This window comes from Orycteropus afer, unplaced genomic scaffold (genome assembly GCF_000298275.1).
Source record: "Orycteropus afer afer isolate SDZICR_OR568_19922 unplaced genomic scaffold, OryAfe1.0 scaffold00042, whole genome shotgun sequence".
Classification (NCBI taxonomy): Eukaryota; Metazoa; Chordata; class Mammalia; order Tubulidentata; family Orycteropodidae; genus Orycteropus; species Orycteropus afer.
The window spans coordinates 9,074,866-9,092,423 of NW_006921629.1; the positions used below are offsets into that span (position 1 = coordinate 9,074,866).

Here is a 17,558-nt window from a genome sequence, read left to right on the forward strand (position 1 = left end):
CCAGGTGGGCGACTTTAAAATCAGGATCTCCTCAGTTGCTAATAGCAATTCCCACCTTGGAGTTTACAAAGACTTATGGGTAGAAAAGCCACACTAAGTAATTTACTACACTGCAAACTGTCTCACACATCTCCTGCAGCTTCAGAACACCAGTGGGCCTGTACTCTCCCTGGAAAAGGAATTTAACCCCATCTCTTCCTGCCTCTCTCCCAAGATTTTTCTTTTTGAAACATCTAGTTTCTCTGGGCCCAATACCTGCACTTTCTGGCCTTGGCTTCTCCCCAAACATTCAGTCTTCCTTCTCCTCTCTGGCTTCCCTAGGTCCGGCCACTTTGGGAGGCTCAAGGGCTAGATGATGCTATGAGCACCCTCTTTCCCCTTGTAGCCAGCCTATCTGGGTCCTTGAGGAGCACAAAGATTCTGCAGAAAGCAATGTCATCTGGGGAGGGGGGGGACTAAAGGGCAGCCCCCTTTCCCCAGCACCTTGGTGGGAAGCAGAAGCCTGCGGCAGCTGAACTCCCTTGCTACTTCATTAGAGAAAAAAATGCAGATCAGAAAATCTTGATGTAGCAAACAACTGTGTGGTCACCTCCTAGAATTAACAGATGTTAAGCTCAGAAAATATATGGCAAACCTTTCCTTAACTAAGGAACGAAAACTGCCCTTCCGTTCTCCCTAGAAGCTGCTACTGGAATAAATTTGGCGTGTAGCCTTCGGGGCTGCAGTTTGTATTTTTACCACATATCTGTATCTTTTTATGGCATTACATATACTTTTAAAATGTATCTAAGTGTATGTATGTGTCATATCTTATGTATTTTGCAACTCACTCAACATTTGTTTTGAAACTTGCCGGTGTTGCTTCACATACATCTAGCTCATTCATTTCAACTGCTGTGTGTTGCGTGGGTTTCCTTGTTGGTGAGCATTCATTTCTGATCCTTCCACTATGGGGAAGAGTCTCTTTGGGCACATAAGTACATTTCTCCAGAGCAGTGCCAGCCAATAAAATGTACTGTGAGCGTCATCTGTAATTTTAAATTTCCACAGTCGACTCATTTTTTTTTAAAGGGTGAAATTAATTTGAATATACTTTATTTAGCCCAGAGAAATCTAAAATACTGTCATTTCAACATGTCATAAAATATTTTTAAAATTATCAATGAGATATTTAACATTCTCTTTTTTTCATATTAAGCCTATGAAATCCAATGTTCATACCCAAATTGAGACCAGCCATCTTTCTAGGTGCTCAGCAGCCACATGTAGTCAGTGACTACTATATTAGACAGCACAGGCCTAGGATTTGTATGTAAGAGTAGATTTGCTAAGTATATTTTCAGCTTTACTGGGTAGCTAGCTAGCTGCCACGGAGTTGACTCTGACTCGTGGCAACCTTAATGTGAAACAGAACGCAGTGTTGCCTGGTCCTGTGTCATCCTCACAGTCCCGGCATGTTCAAGTCCATTGCTGCGGCTGTTGGGCCAGTCTGTCTCACTGAGGGTCTCCCTCACCGTCACTGGCCCTGTGCTTCACCAAACATGATGTCCTCTTCCAGTGATTGATCCCTCCTAATGACATGTCCAGGAGCTCTGATAATGTAGTGCCTAAGGCACTTGACTGTTAACCAGAAGGCTGGCGGTTCAAACCCACCAGCCACTCCTCGGAAGGAAGGTTGGGCAATCTGCTTCCATAGTGATACCGCCTTGGAAACCCAAGGAGGGGTCGCTATGAGTTGGGTCCGACTCGATAGCACATAACAACAACAACAGCAACAACAACGACATGTCCAGGAACTCTGGTAGCATAGTGCCTAAGGTACTTGACTGTTAATCAGAAGACTGGCAGTTCAAACCCCCAGCCACTCCTCAGAAGGAAGGTTGGGCAATCTACTTGAGGGGTGGCTATGAGTCGGGTCCAACTCACCAGCAAATAACAACAACAACGACATGTCCAAGGAGCCCTGGTGGTGCAGTAGTTAAGTGTTTGGGTGCTAACCAGAATGTTGTGGTTTGAATCCACCAGCAATTCTGGGGGAAAAAGATGTGGCACTCTACTTCCATAAGGATTTACAGCCTTGGAAACCCTATGGGGCAGTTCTATCCTGTCTTTATAGGATGGCTATACGTTGGAATCAACTCGATGACAATGGGTGTGGTTTGGATTTTAATGATGTGTCCAGAGCAAGCTAGTCAGATAGTGTTCTGTTTTTACTGGCTAATTTTCAGAAGTAGATCACCAGGCCTTTCTTCCTCATCTGTCTTGGTCTGGAAGCTCTGCTGAAACCTGTCCACTACGGGTGATTCTGCTGATATTTGAAATACTAGTGGCATAGTTTCCAGCACCACAGCAACACACAAGCCTCCACAGTACAAGCTGGCAGATGGGTGGTGGTCGGCTGTGGTTGTGCTAGTCGCTCTCCAAATGATCATGCTAACTTATACCCTCCCAAGCAGTCTGGGATGCTCCTCTTTCCCTACAGTTTTGCTGACCCTGCAGATCATTTGACTTTTAAATTTTGGCCAGTCTGATGGATGTGAAATGGTATCTCATTGTGGTTTTAATTTGAATTTCCACCCTTTGCTTCTGTAAAAGGAAGTGCATATCCCTAGCACAGAGGAGGCTTTACATAAATATTTGAGAAATTGGATTAATGATCCTCATTTTCCCCTTTGCCGAAAGGGATGGTGAGATCTCTTCCACCTCACAGAGAGGGGAGGCCCTGTGTGGTGGGAGATTGGAAAGCTGTGTGTAAAGTTGAGTGATGTCAAATGGGTAATGAGACAGGAGCTTTGGCTCCTTAGAGGCCAATGGAGGAGGGGACCTGAGGACCCAGGGAGGTGGAGACTGTGTCTTTAAGTGCTGTGCCATACCCTCAGCTTGGGAGCTCAGCTTCAGGCTGAGCCGGCCACACACTAGCCATCCTCCTCTCCCCATCTCTGTCTCTACCCCCACCAGCTAATTCCAGGATGTGCAGGAGGTGTGAGGCATTAAGGGGCTTCAACCCCTGTGAGACCTTGACAATGCTAAATAAAGCCAAATGCAGTGAAGAATTGAATTTCTGGCGGCCAACAAAGGCCCTGTGCTGCCCCTCCACCCACACCCCCCTTGTTAACCTTATTGGCTGAGCCTGTTTCCATGGAAACCACCAAGTTCAAAGGGATACAGTAGTATGTATATCTCTGCCATTCCCCTCCGTACCCAGCTAGCCATTGGAGCTGAGCTGGAGGTTCTGAGCTCTAAGGGAATTCCAGGTGCTCTGGTTAAGCTTTCATCCATTCATGAATCTCCCCCCCCCACCACCCCACTCCTCTCTCTCCATTCCCTGTCTCTTCCCCGCAGGCCAGCCAGCTTGGTGTGTACAAAGCGTTTGTGGATAACTATAAAGTCGCTCTGGAGACAGCTGAGAAGTGTAGCCAGTCCAACAACCAGTTCCAGAAGATCTCAGAGGTGGGCAGCTTCCTCACACAGCCACCCCAATCAATGACAATAGCCTTGGGGGTGGCTCAGAGCGGGCCGGCCACTTACGCTGCTTCCTGGTTAGGGAAGTGGTTCCCCTGACAGATAACACTTCTCCTGATATTTGTTTTCCTGCACCTGACATTTTCCTTCTTAATGTAAGAATATCGATTTGTTTGATTTTTATTATTATTATTATTCTATTTTAGAGAGAGGAACGGGAGACAAAAAGCAGTGTTCTCCCACGCTGTGGTGACCTTGAGCAAGTGACTTCCCTTCTCTTGGCCCCTGAGAATCAGGCATCTGGACTTGTCATCCCAAACTTGCTTGATTAGAGTCCCAGGGACACAGTTTAAAATGCAGATTTCCAAGCACCTTACCTGCAGCTTCTGGTTCTGAAGATTCTGGGGCAGGGCCCGAGAATCTGTATTTTTTATCAGCTCCCCAGGTGATGTTTATGATTAGGAAAATTTGAGGAAGTCCGGACTGTACCTCGAAGATCCTTGTTGATTCTGGGATTCTGCAGTCCCACCAGCAAGGGCAAGAGACAGGGGCAAGAGCAACTCTTATGTGGAAAAGAACCCCTAGGTCCTCTGGTTGCAAACATGCCTGTGCCTGTTGCTGCAACCAAGGCGTCCCTCCTTGTTGCTCTGCAGGACAGGTAATGTGGTATCATCTGCTATTGACACATCTATTCTGGAAGTGGCAGGAAGGGGATGCATGCACTGGGCTCTTTCAGGAGCACAGCCCAACTCACCTCTTTATCTAGAAATACTCCAGTGATAGCCCTCAGCCACTAGCCTTGTAGTTGCAGTCCCTGGCTCCAGGCTCAGGGCAAGAGAACCTCTGGGGTAGGAAGCTGCTCCCACAGTTTTTCAGGTCCTGCCTTAAAGGCCCCTCTTGGCCCTTTGCTTTCCACATATCTGCTCTGATGCCAGAAAAGTTGGTGAGATGCAGGCTGGTTTTCCTGAAACTACTGGGGTCCCAGGTTATGCCCAGCTTGGAACCAAGAGGCGACACACGAGTTGCACAGATGGAGATCAAAACGTCAGCCTTGTAATTAGTCAAAGCAGGGTTGGAAAATGTGGATTTGCACCTGTAGCCACATTGGACTTGCTCACCGTCACCTCCAGAATGAAATTATGTATTCCGTTTCCAGCAGGGATGGGAAACCAGACTCACTTCCCCAATGATAGCAATACCAGCCCCCTGACTCAGTTTACAGCCACCCAAGCAGGTAGAGAGGAGAAACTGAGCTCAGTGTTTTCTCTCAAACCCATGGATCCAGTGAGTCACACAACCTGCCTGGGAGGCCTGAGTGAAGGGTGGGGAAGTCCCTCTATGTGACATCAGGAGGCTGGAGAATGGGGCTTCCCTTTGTGGCTCCCAGCCTCCTTGGCAGCAACCTGAATTCTCTGATCGTTGTTCAGAGTGGCCTTGTGCAGGCTGCTGGTTGCCCAGAGAACGTGGGGTCGCCTCTTGGCCTGGGTGGATTGCCTGTGCCCTGTAGCCATCCCCAGGCCCTCCTAAGTCTGCTGGCTCCCAAGGGCAGAGCCTGGCCTGTGGCCTCCTGCCAGGTGGCTCCTCACCCCGACTCACATGCTGACGCTGTCTCTTCCTGCTGGCGCTGCCACTTAATTACTGCAATTAGGCCCTTCTCCTCTGCAGAGGAGTGATTTCATACCTCTAGGCAGCACTGGAGAGTGTGCAGAAAAATTCCCTAAAGCTGGGAATCCAGGCACCAGGCACAGAGACAGTCTGGAGAAGCTGAACCTTCCCCCACCACACACACTCACACACACACACACACACACACACACAAGCCCTTGCTCCATCCCTTGGGGTTTTCTCTGTCTAGAAACAGCATGAGGCATGAGTAGGTAATGTGGGACTCTGCTGCCTGGGCATTTCCTCCCAGGCAGAGCAAGCGATATCCCCTGGCACTTGACCTTGTCCTTACTTTGTCCCCTGCTTGCCTGCTGCCACCCCCATTTGAGGCCCTGTGCACTGAGCCACCCAGCAGAGATTGCATTACAGCTCCCATTGCAGGCACATTGTCCCACTAGCCAGGCTGGACTGCAGCCTCTTTCTCTAAGCCTAAGAAAAGAGGTTTGGATCAGATGAGCCCTCCCTGGCTTATCTCACTGCTAGGTCTCTCTACCGGGAGCTCTGGTAGCATAGTGCCTAAGGCACTTCATTGCTAATCAGAAGGCTGGCGGTTCAAGCCCACCAGCCACTCTTCGGAAGGAAGATGGGGCAATCTACTTCCACAGTGATACTGCCTCAGAAGCCCAAGGAGGGGTCACTATGAGTCGGGTCCGACTCAACGGTACATAGCAACAACAACAACAGGTCTCTCTACAAGGCCACTTTGCTTGGGGTGCAGAGGGGTGTCAGCGCTTTCCTCCCTGTAGCTTCCTCTCTGATTGATGCCCAGTACAGGCACTGGTAGGCGGATAGTGTCAGGTGAGCTGGAGGGTGGGTGATTCCCTCCTCACTGAAGGTCCCTGGGTGTTACAAATGGTTTGTACTGAACTGCTAACCTAAAGGTTGGTGGTTCAAACTCACCCAGCGGTACTGCAGAAGAAAGACCTGGCCATCTGCTTCTGTAAAGATCATAGCCAAGAGAACTCTGCAGAGCAGTTCTACCCTGTAAGCGTCTGGGCTTGCCCTGAGTCGGAATTGACTCGATGACCACAGATATGGGTCGGATGTCGCTTGGACTGCCCTGACTCGGGCAGTGTCTCTCCCCAGTCTCCCTGCTTCCCTGTGTGTGGGGTGCAGGACGACTTACTCTTTATCTCAAGGGCTGCCCATTCCCAAGGATCAGCTGGGACACCTGGCACTTGTTGACCCAAACCCTGTCTGCTCCAGGCTGATGTGTAAAGACTCCTGAGTAGTGGCTCTTGCCACTGCTTATTCTTTGGAATACCCTCAATGTTGGTGGGGAGGGGCTTAAGGGGATAAATCTGAAGAGCCCCCATCTTCACAGTCCTCTCTAACAACTTGTTATAACTCTGACACCTAGAGTCCCCTCCCTCTTGGCCCTACCCTGGCTGGCCACTGGAATCCACCGGAATCCACGAGGCTCCAGGAGAGCATGGGTGGGGCACAGGGTGGTGAAACAGAGGGGGCCTCATGTCCCTTCATGTCCTTTTCTCTCACCCTGGCTTTCAGAGCCTCTCTTCCTGCTATGTTCATACTGGGGTGTGGGGGAGGTGGGGGACAGTCCAGGTAGTGATTCCTCTCTTCCCTTTGGCAGGAACTCAAAGTGAAAGGTCCCAAGGACTCCAAGGACAGCCACACGTCAGTCACGATGGAAGGTACTTTGGGGAATGGGCAGGATAGCAGTCAGCTTCCTTTGTCTGGTTTTGTGGACTAAGTGTGTGAATGCAGTGCCCTCCTTGCTGATGTGTGTGTGCGAGTGTGTGTGTGTGTGTGTGTGTGTGTGTACACGAGAGGAATCCAGCTTCACATGTCCCCAGGCAGCCGGCCAGCTACAAACGTGCTCCTTCTTAGGATGCCAGCAGGCTCTTCGCTCTGCTCCCCTCCGCCTCCCCTCTCCTCCTCCCGCCTCTCCACTTGCGCTCCCCTCCCCCTCCTCTTGCTGGAAGAGCACTCGGAAGCGGCGGCTTGATTCTGAAGGCTGTGCAGCAGCCGGCAAGGTGGCTGAGTGGCCGGGCTGCTGATGGGAGCTGGGGAGCCGGGAGCGATGGCCGTGTGCTCACGCCGCGGGGACCCAGGCTGCCATGGAAATCCTCCTCATCATTCGTTTCTGCTGTAACTGCACCTATGGTAACCCTGGCCCCCATCCCTGGGAGGTGGGGTGCTTTCCCGCCTCCTGGAGCTGGCTGCAGTGGGCTTAGATGTGCTATCAAGGTTTGGGAGGCAGCAGGGAAGGAAGAGTTGACAAGTGGCTGGATATGTATTTACCCCCATCCTGGCCAGCTTTCCGCCTTGAGTTGAAGAGCCTGGGGGTTGCTCACGGCAGCGTGGTTTTGAAATGGAAGGACTAGGCTAGAAAGATACAGGTGCCCCTGAAGATCTGTGGGCAATTGGCGGGTTACCTTGAGAGGTTTGGCTGACTTCCTGGAGAGGCTTTTAAGGAAAGAAAGTGACCAGGCTGTACCTGCAGATGTGGTAACCCTGGGGCCGGAGAGGGATCAACAGTGGCCAGTCGGAGAGTTTCGGATGGTTTGGACAGCAGCGCACTGAACAGAGTGGGTGCCAGCCTGGGCTGGAGGGAGAAGTTGGGAGTTTCTTTGTTCCCAGAGAGAAGAGAGGAAGGTTGTGCGGCCAGGGTATTGTGGGCGGAGTGCACATGCTGCCTCCTCTACATCCTCTCGTCTCGGATCAGCAGCAATGGGAGAACATGGATGCGGCTGGGAGAGCAGGAAGGGCTTGGGCTGCTCTGGGGAGGTTCGTTTCTAGCCACTGGCGACCCTTCGCTGCGTGCAGCAGAAGCTGAGGTCTTGGCACTTAGCCGGAAGGCCGGCAGTGGATAGTAGTGGGAGAAGGAGGTGTGGCGGTGTGGCTGGCTGTTGCTTTGTGAAGGTCACAAACCAACCCTACCATGGAAGGGACCCGGAGCATCCTCCTTGCCTTTCCCTCGGGTGGAGGGGGGCTCCTTGGCATGTGCTGTTAGCCAGGTTGTTGCTAATAGGGGCTGGAGGAGGTCTGGGCAGGATGCTGTCTGAGAGCTGGTGGGCTCTGATCTCTGATGCAAGAAGGGCCTTAGGGGTCACCATGTTTGCCTTTGGCAGAGCTGTGGGGGGCAAGTGTTGCCTACAGGCCAGCTACTCTGGGCCCCTGTGAATTGGAGTGGCAGGCGGCTGCCTCTAGGACCTTCTTCTTCCCTCCCACGAGGCATTTTTTTCTCTGTACCCTTCTCAGTCATTTTGCTTTCATATCTCCGTGGTAACTTGGAGCTCCTTGTGGAAGGCTGAATTGAGGGGAGTGGCAGGTTGCTGGAGGAGAGATGATGAAGTTTTCTGGGCTATCTCCCAGAGGTCACTGTACTGGAGGGGCTATGTGTGGCCAGTTGTCCCCTTACCTTGTCAGGTTACCCTGTGTCAAAGACCTGTCATGAGAGAGGTAACCCTGACCCTTCTCCCCTGCCCCAGTAGGACAGTGGTGGGAACTTGTGTTTCTGGGAGCACCTGCCCTGCCCCCTTCACCATGGCTCAGATTCTGTCGGCCTGGGGTCAGATGGCAAGCTGGACTTGCAATTGGCCTGTCTGAAGATCAGAGGGGAAATGCTCGTTTTGGTTTGACTTAGAAGTAAGCCGAGTCTCAACTCTGCCTCCCTAAAAAAGAAACAGGATGGCTTCTTTACTTCCTCCTCTTTCCCCAGAAGGAAGTGTGGGTCTTAGTAAAACTGGCCTGGGACCTAGTGTCCAGGATTTCTTTGGTCCCTGCAACACTGTCTTTGAAGTTGGCTTCAAAATGGGGGACACGAGGCACAAATGATCCCGTGCTGATCCATACTGATGAGAACCTTCTCAGCCTTCTGAGGGGTGCCAGGTCTGGGGGCCCTGCAATGACTGGGCCACCTGAACTCACTCTGGAGCTAACTGTCTCGACTGGTACTTACTCAGCACCCACCTGTACAGCTCCACGCCAGATCTGTGGGGGCCTCCCAGGTGAGTCAGATATGACCCTGTCTTCCTCCTGAGGTTCACTGAGCAATTACAGGTGCTGCCCTCCCCTCCAGAGGAAAATGGCTCAAAGTTAGGGGCCACTACTCCTAACCCTGTGACTATGAGCAAGCGGCATAATTTCTCCTGTGCCTCAGTTTCCTCATCTATAAAATGGGATTAATGATAATTGCTTTCATTTTTAATCCTGGGAGATCATGCACATAAAGCAGTTAACTCAATGCCATTGAGGAAAAAAAAAAAAAAAAAACCCCCTCTGCCATTGAGTCAATTCCAACTTATAACGACCCCCTTTTGGTTTTCAAGGTGGTAAAATCTTTATGGAAGTAGATTGCCCAGTCTTGCTTCTGCAGAGTGGCCGGTGGGTTTGAACCACCAGCCTTCTGGTTAGCAGTCACATGCCTTAGGCACTGCGCCACCAGAGCTCCTTGAGCACAGAGAAAGTACTTGGTAAATAAGGTAGAGGCTACTTTGCTGTTGTCAGTGGTCTGACTTCTAAATGGGGTAGGTGCTATTTGTAAAAGTCCTGGTCAGGAAGGGCTTCCTGAGGTAGAGGAGAAATGGGTTGTGCATTTTGGTGAGTGGTGGGCATCCCAGGCAGGATGGAAACAGCATAGTGAGGGGTGTGGAGAGGGTAAAGCAGAGGCTGGAGGCAGGTTGACCTGTCAGAGCCATGGAGCAGGTAAAGGGGCAGGGGTTGCGGGGGTGCTCCCTTGAATTCTCAGGTTAAGCAGGGAGCACAGGCCATGGGGAGCTCCAGCACTGGGCTTGCTCTTCTGCCCCTGGTTTCTTCGACATGTGCCTGTGGACCTAGAGCTGGGCCCCTGGGCTCTCCTTCTGCATTTCGCCCGCCACTCCCAGCTGTCCTTCCCTCCTCCCAGCCAAGACTGCAGGACACATTCCACCACCCCAGGCAGGTGGACTTGAGGTAGCTGCAGGCATATTAATAACTCTCTGAAACCCAAGCTGTTTGTGCAGACCTCTGAGATTAGTCAGAAACCTCTGCCTCCCAGGACCAAGAGAGGGAAGGAGGGGCTGACGGTGCATGTTCCCTGGACCTGGGGCTTGAGGCACCCCACCCCTACCCCCTGGTAGACGTCTGCTGAACTTGTTCTCCCCCTGGGTCTCCAGAGTTCTCTGGGTGTGTTCCCCACCCCCACAAGATGGGCTAAGCCACAGGTGGGACCTGAACCAGCCTCAGAAATGGGTCCCTTCTAGGCTGATAACTAGGCTCTGCTCTCACTGTCCAAGGACACTCCTGGAGCTGCCACCTCCCCATTTGAGCCCCCATAGCCCATGAGGAGAGTTTCTAGAAAGTAGTGCTAAGTAATTTCTAAGTAAAGTAATTGCTAAGTAAAAGGCTACAAATAAAACCATAGGAAGTGTGTTTGCATAAAGTAGTGATTTTCAACCCATATGCATACACCAGAATCAACAGGGGATTTTTGGGTGAAAGTTCACAGAACAAATTAATTTTCCATACAGCAGTTCATACACATTTTGTTTCATGACGTTGACTATAATTCCCTGCAGTGTAACAACTCTCTTCCCACTTCCTCCCTGTAGTTACCTGTTCCCTCTGTTCTTTCCTATGCATTCCTGCTCCCTGAGCTATCTCCCTGTGTAAATACTGCCCTTCTGTTCTCCCATGATTGATCACTCCAAGGAGTTTATCTACCTGAGAGAAATGTTCACCCTGTATGCCTGTCTCTTTGGCCAGAAGCCATGGGAGTGAGTTCAGTTCCAGGCCTGAAGGGTAGTTAGGGGCTATAGTCTCTGGGGTCTCATCAGGCTCTTTCAGACTAGTAAACCTGATCTTTTTTTTTTTTTGTATGATTTTGAGTTTTGTTACACATTGTTCTCCCACTCTATCCAGGATCTCCTACATGGATCCCCTTCCGAATGGTTGACGGTGGTAGCTGGGCACTATCTAGCTCTTCCGGTCTCGTGGAGCAGGGGAACTTTTAAAAATGCTGATACCCAGGTCCCACCACCCAGCGATTTGGATTTAGTTGGTGGGGATTAGGGAGCAGGCAGATGTGTCTTTGAAGAGCTCCCCCAGTGATTCTAATGGGCAACCAAGTAAAGACTCCAGAAGGGCTCGTGGTGTACCACTGAGTACCTCATCTTCTCTGGAGCCAGCACATTGTTCCCTGAGGTGTCTGCTTAGCAACACATGGGGGGTTTATATCTCAAGCTGTGGGGAACTCTGGTCTGGGGTCTAGCTAGGCTATGCGTGTTGGCTCTCTGGGTACCTGTCACACCCTGGTCCTATGGGCCATCTACTCCAGAGTCCTCCTTCTTGGACCACCATCTTGCCTCTTAAGATTCCTGAGATAGGAGGCCAGAGCTCATGACCCTGCAAAGAAGTGTCCAGGTGCAAGACTGAAGCTGAGCTGCCCATGTGGGGAGGGGCCTGGCACAGCTGCGTGCTGGGAATGGTTTTCGGAAGTGTTGGTCCACCAGCTGCTGCCTCCACCTGTTCCTGCTGAATCCTAGCCATCCTCACTTGGTGTCTGGGTTGCAGAGGTCACGGAGCGGTGTGGTGAATTGAGATCGGCCAAGCTTGCGTTTCCCAACTTCATCAGGGTCTTCCCACATGAGAGGCCCTGGCTTTCTTCAAAAAGGCTTTGCCCCCTTGGGCCATCACTTGCTTAAGAACAGACTTTCTGTAGCTCCTTGGCTTCCTTTGCCCCAGTCCGTCCTGTTTAGGGGTTTGCAGGAGTGTACGGGGGTCTTCCCCAGGGAGCTGAGGCCGGTTGTGAGGGGCAGAACGAAACACACTGTTTCCAGCAGGTGGTGCCAGGCCTCAGACAGGAGGAGTATGAGCATGATCGGGCAGGGGAAGCTGCCCTTCCTGGAAAACCCACAGGTCTCCTTCCCCATCCTGGGGTCCCATCTGTGACCCTGGGTGTGCTGGAGCCCTGCAGGAGGAAGGCTAGTGTAGCTTTGTGATTCCGGGTGGGATCCAGGGGAGCCTCTGTACCTGCTGTGAGCCAGGCTGGGTCAGGACGGGCCTGGAGCAGCCCTCCGAGAAGTCATGTCTGGTGGAGGAGGCAGGGGTAGGCAGGAGTGTGGGCTGCCAGGGCTGTGAGACTGTCTGTCTGTTCTGTGTTGTCTGGTCTGCCCTGTGGTGAGTTTGGAGGAACCCGCTTTGGCTTCTTGCAAGTGGGGGATCATGTGGAGAAGCAAGGCAGAGGGTGGAGGGGGAATAAAGCCGGTCTCTAAGGTCTGAAGTTGCTTCTGTATTTCATCCCACCCTGTCTCCTTCTCCCTGCTTCCCCAACAGCTCTGCTCTACAAGCCTATTGACCGAGTCACTCGGAGCACCCTAGTCCTACACGTGAGTGCCAGCCCCCTCAAATAGCCAGGAAGGGGATGGGAGTTGAGTGGGAGACTGACCTCAGGATAAGAAGGTGCTAGAGTCTCTGAGAATAGCCCTTGTAGGGAGTTGGGCAGAGGGTCCCTGACTGCACCTGCCTGGTCTGTGGTAACCATGCCAACGGGGCCAGGGCCTAAATATAGCTTGGCTACCAAGCTTGACTTTTGGCCAAATGCTCCTTAGGAGGCAGGCACTTCCTGCCTCTCCAGCCCCTGCCTCGTGGTCTCCTCTGGCCTCAGAGCAGCTGTGGGTGGAAGCAGGGGTGTCTCTTCCCAGCTGCTTGGTGAGATGAGGCTCCGCCTGGCCACCTCACCATGGGGAAGAATAATGACTGCAGCAGGAATGAAAGGGGCACTGCCCACAGGCCTGCTCTGCTGACCCTCGTGCTTAGTTCACGTTGCACAGGCATGACTGGATGAAACCGTGGGTCCCTGAGTGCTGCCCCCCTTGGAATTCCGTCTGTGAGGGTTGAGCGCTCTCAGTCAACCCATCTCCCCACTGAGCCCTCAGAACATTCCCCACTATTCACCACCTGCCCCTTCCCAGGACCTACTGAAGCACACACCCGTGGACCATCCAGACTACCCACTGCTCCAGGATGCCCTCCGCATCTCCCAGAACTTCCTGTCCAGCATCAACGAGGACATTGACCCCCGCCGGACTGCTGTCACAACTCCCAAGGGCGAGGTAAGCCTTGCACTCAGAACTTCTGGGGCCAATGTGAAGAGCAGCAGTGGAGCAGAACCCCCATTCCTACTTTCCTTCAAGCACAGGCATCGCCACCCTGTGCCCTTGCCCTCCAACCCTCATCTCCCACCAGCCAGAGGTTTTTCTGCACTGCAGAGATGTCTGCAGTTGGCAGTCACCCTGGGATGAGAGCTTTCAGTCCCATGTCTCATTCAGCCTCATAATAATCTGATGAGACAGAAAAGGAAACTGAGGTCTAGAGACGGGTGGTGACAGGTCCTAGGCCTCTCAGCCTAAGTATCAGAACTGGATTCTTTACCTGGAGATACTTGTCTGTAGGCGCCATGTATAGTCCTCCACACCAGGGAGCTGGGGGCTCTAGGGGCTTCGTTCTGAAATGTACCCATCACTCTCTAGCCAGTCTGGTATCCTCATTGGCCCACTGGAAGATACTGGCTCTGTCTGAGTGGGAAAGGGAGCCTTTGAGCTGCTTCTGATCAGCCTGAGCAGGCAGGTGGGCAGGAGCTGGGGAGTGAGCCTGCCAGCAGGGTGGTCGAGGTGAAGGGTATTGAGCATAACAAGGAATGTCCCGTGTGGGTGCCTGGCTATCGTACAGCAGCTCCAGTTCCCTGGGAGCCCTTCTTGGTGGGAGGGTGGGGGGCACACCAGTGAGGGGAGCCAATCTGAAGAATCAGAAGGACAGTTACCCAAGGGAGTCAGCAGCCTGGCCCAGATACAATGGAGATAATTAAGTGGAGTTTAGGAGTGAAGGCTGACTGGGTTTATGCTCCTTTGTTAGATTCTGAAGCTCCATTGTCTCCTGGGGAGGGAGGTAATGAGGGACAGGCTTGGAGAGTGGCTAATAGGGCATAGAAAGCTGTCTCCATGTGTAGTCGCAGCCCTGATTTGCAACACCCTGCAATGTCACTAGTGTTTTACTCTGTGGGTAGCTGAAAACTCTGCAAAGGGATTAGAGAACCATCACTTTCCAGGCGTCGTCATCGTATCCTATTGATGCTCACCTACATAGTGCAGTGTATGTAGGTCACACAGTTTATAATACACGCAGGACAGCAGATGATACATGGTACAGACAGAGAGGGCTGGGGAAGATTGTGACAGCTATGGAGAAATCCACCGGCTCTGGGGGCAGGGAGGAAACTCTGGAAGGTCCATACAGAGCAAAATGTTCCTGACCACCCAGAGCCCAGGTTAGAGGTGGCTACAGGTCTCCCCAGGGTGCTGCTGCAGTCCCACTGAGGGTTGCCTGGGGTTCCCCATCGATCTGGGGGTGGGCGAAGGATCCACTCAGAAGCAGCATGAACAGACCTGAGTGGATCTGCAGGTCTGAGATTGGGCTGAAACTAGATCGGCTTCTTAGGCTCAACTGGGGGCATCCCCGGGAGGGTTCATGCTGGAGGAACCTGGCTGTCCATCCAGGAAGGTGTGACGCTACCATTGCATAATCACCTATCAGGTGCCAGGCACTACATTAAGTGTTTTAACACCATCTTGAAGAACCCTATCTTATGAGGCAGGCATCATTACCCCCATTTTACGGAGGGTGTTAAGTGTGAGGTACAGAGAGGTCAGGAAACTTGCCTGAGATCACAGCTGAGATGTGGCAAAGCTGGGACTCAAACCCAGGTTCGTATGACTCCGAAGCCAGTGCTCTTAACCACCAGGCAACACAGCCCCTTTCTCCATCCCTCCCCAGCTGGATGGGGTTCCCTGGGCTGCGCTCCTCTCTGAGCAGGCTGGGGTGGGTGTGCATCTCCCTCAGACGCGGCAGCTGGTGAAGGACGGCTTCCTGGTGGAAGTGTCGGAGAGCTCCCGGAAGCTGCGGCATGTCTTCCTCTTTACAGACGTCCTCCTTTGCGCCAAACTGAAGAAGACATCGGCAGGGTGAGTGTGCAGAAAAAGCCCAGGGTGTGAGGGGATGTGGAGGAGGGGGAACCAGGCCCTACCCCTTATACAGCCCCCCATCAGCCTGAGGCAATCTGTCTTTTGTTTCCTTTTGGGGGGAAAAGAAATAGTAATTAATTTGATTTCACTACGTTGCCTTTTTCTAAAATAAATCATGTTTTTAATTATAGCGGTAATAGAAGCCACATTACAGCAAGAATCATCACCCGCCCGAACACAGGCACCAGCCTCCTGCTGCTGTATTTCCCTCCAGTTTTAATATTCTCGTGTTTTTCACATAGTTGTGATCAGAGTGAATACTCAATTTTGGGCCCTGTGTTTTCTATTTCAGGTCATAAGCGTTTTCCCTGTTTGCCTAATCTTCATAATCATGTGCATGTTACTACAAGTGGATATGCCGTAATTTACTTATGCGTTCTCCTCTTAGACATTTCTAAATTTTTGCTAACTGCAATTCAGTGACAGTTCACTCAATCTTCTGCTACCATGTATTGAGTACACATCCCGTGCCAGATGCCATGACAAATGCTTTGAATACATCATTTCTAAGCTTCTCAACAACATCACAAAGTAGGTACCATTATCCCCATTTCATAGGTGAGAGAAAAACCTTAAAGAAGTTAGATAAGTTGCCCAAGGTCACACAGCTAGTGATAGGATTTGAACCCTGCTTTATCTCACTTGAAAGCTTCTCAGTTCCATCTCAATACCCAGTGTGGTCTCACTCTGTGCCATGATCACAAAATGTTATTCAGTATTTGTTCACACCTATATTTATTCTTCCACCTATATTTACTTAAGTACTGTGTGCCAGGCACACTACCTTATGGTCTAGAGAGAGACAGGCCATGTGCTCAGTGCCCCACTGAGGGGCCAGAATAGTAGGTACAAGCCTAAGTCCTGGGGGAAGTCAGAGAAGGAGAGATTATTATGAACAACAGTTAAAGGATGAGTCTCTGTAACTAGATCAGATTTGAGATAGTTCTAAAATAGAGATGGCTATAATAACCATACATGCAGTCCTTTGTCCATGGCAGACATTACTAATCAACCACTGCACTCTTTCCTGTTAGACTTGGATGTGGCTTAATAATCATCAACCCAGTACACCATGTGACCTCTATCGATAAGAGTTGGCATTCAGAATAACATCTGTATTCTGTTTGTAGCATAAAGGATGATGGATATGAACTAAGTATGGCTAGGCTAGAAGGAATAAAAGGACATGGGATGGGGAATAGAAACAAATGAGCCCAACTAAGAAGCCTTCCTCTTGCTGATAATCAAGTAGTTTGGGATATTTAAAGACATCAGTTATACTGAGCTAGAAGACTGGCAAGGCCAAGGGTCACTGACCTCACTGCTCACTCACCCTAGAACCTGCTTGGTGTTCTGTTCCAGGACATCTTCAGGCCAAGGGTCTGATCCTTCTCTGAGTTCCTGCTCTCTCACCCACGCATTTTAGTTCTTGGCCGTCTGACATCATGGTTGATTATAATGACTCCATGTGTATACATCCTAATCTGGTTCCTCGAGGACAGGGACTACTCTTGTCTGTGACAAGCTCTCAGTAAATCCCTTCAGGTGACTTCAAGCCTGGCAGCAGTACAGTCTTGAAGAGCTGAGGTCCCTTGGGCTCATGTCTCTTTCCTGGTGTTTTGCAGGAAGCACCAACAATATGACTGTAAATGGTACATCCCCCTGGCTGACCTCGTGTTTCCATCCCCTGAGGAGTCTGAGGCCAGCCCCCAGGTACACCCTTTCCCAGACCACGAGCTGGAGGACATGAAAATGAAGATCTCTGCCCTCAAGAGTGAAATCCAGAAGGAGGTACATAGAGCCTGGCATCTGTGCTTGGGACAGGGGGGTGTGGGCCCTTTTCACTGTGTCCATTGGCCTGTGTGTGCTGGGGGAGGTAGAGAGAGGGCAAGTTGTAAGGTTTGGGAGTCCATGAGGGAGGCAGGATGCAACCGTGGAAGGCCTTGAGTGTCGATGTGCTAAAGGGTCCTCAATTGTGGCAGATTAGTACTGAGCAGATGGAGGGAGGCCTGAAGAGGCAGTGCTTGGAATTTGGTGGGGTTGATTATAGCAGGGGACTTGGAGAATGACACCATTCTCCAAGTTGAACACTACAGAACACTACAGAAGAAGTAGGAGTAAGAGGAGAAGAATGCCTTCTCTTAGAAAAGTGGGACGTATTCAAGAGAAAAGGACCCAGGAGGCCTCTCCGAAACTGTCCTAGCAAGTAGGCAAATAAATGAGAGCAGGGTCTTGAATTTCATACCTAACACGCTCGTTCGAAAGATACATAAAAGTTCGTGCCCTGGTAGAGAACTGACATTTTCACCAAACGTGCATGGAATATTCACAAACACTTATCAAGTATTAGACCTCAAGGAAATCTCAATTGTTTTCAGAAAATCGATGGCACACTGGTATGGTTAATGG

At 51.1% G+C, this 17,558-nt stretch overlaps 1 protein-coding gene across 1 annotated transcript in view; it reads left to right on the forward strand.

The window, feature by feature from the left end:
- ABR (ABR activator of RhoGEF and GTPase) overlaps positions 1-17,558 on the forward strand; it is a 184,278-nt gene that overhangs the window by 114,795 nt on the left and 51,925 nt on the right. The window contains exons 5-10 of the mRNA XM_007937423.2: positions 3,343-3,450; positions 6,722-6,782; positions 12,406-12,458; positions 13,044-13,184; positions 14,968-15,089; positions 16,775-16,940. Coding sequence (XP_007935614.1) covers positions 3,343-3,450; positions 6,722-6,782; positions 12,406-12,458; positions 13,044-13,184; positions 14,968-15,089; positions 16,775-16,940 — 651 coding nt within the window. The remainder of the gene's footprint in view (positions 1-3,342; positions 3,451-6,721; positions 6,783-12,405; positions 12,459-13,043; positions 13,185-14,967; positions 15,090-16,774; positions 16,941-17,558) is intronic.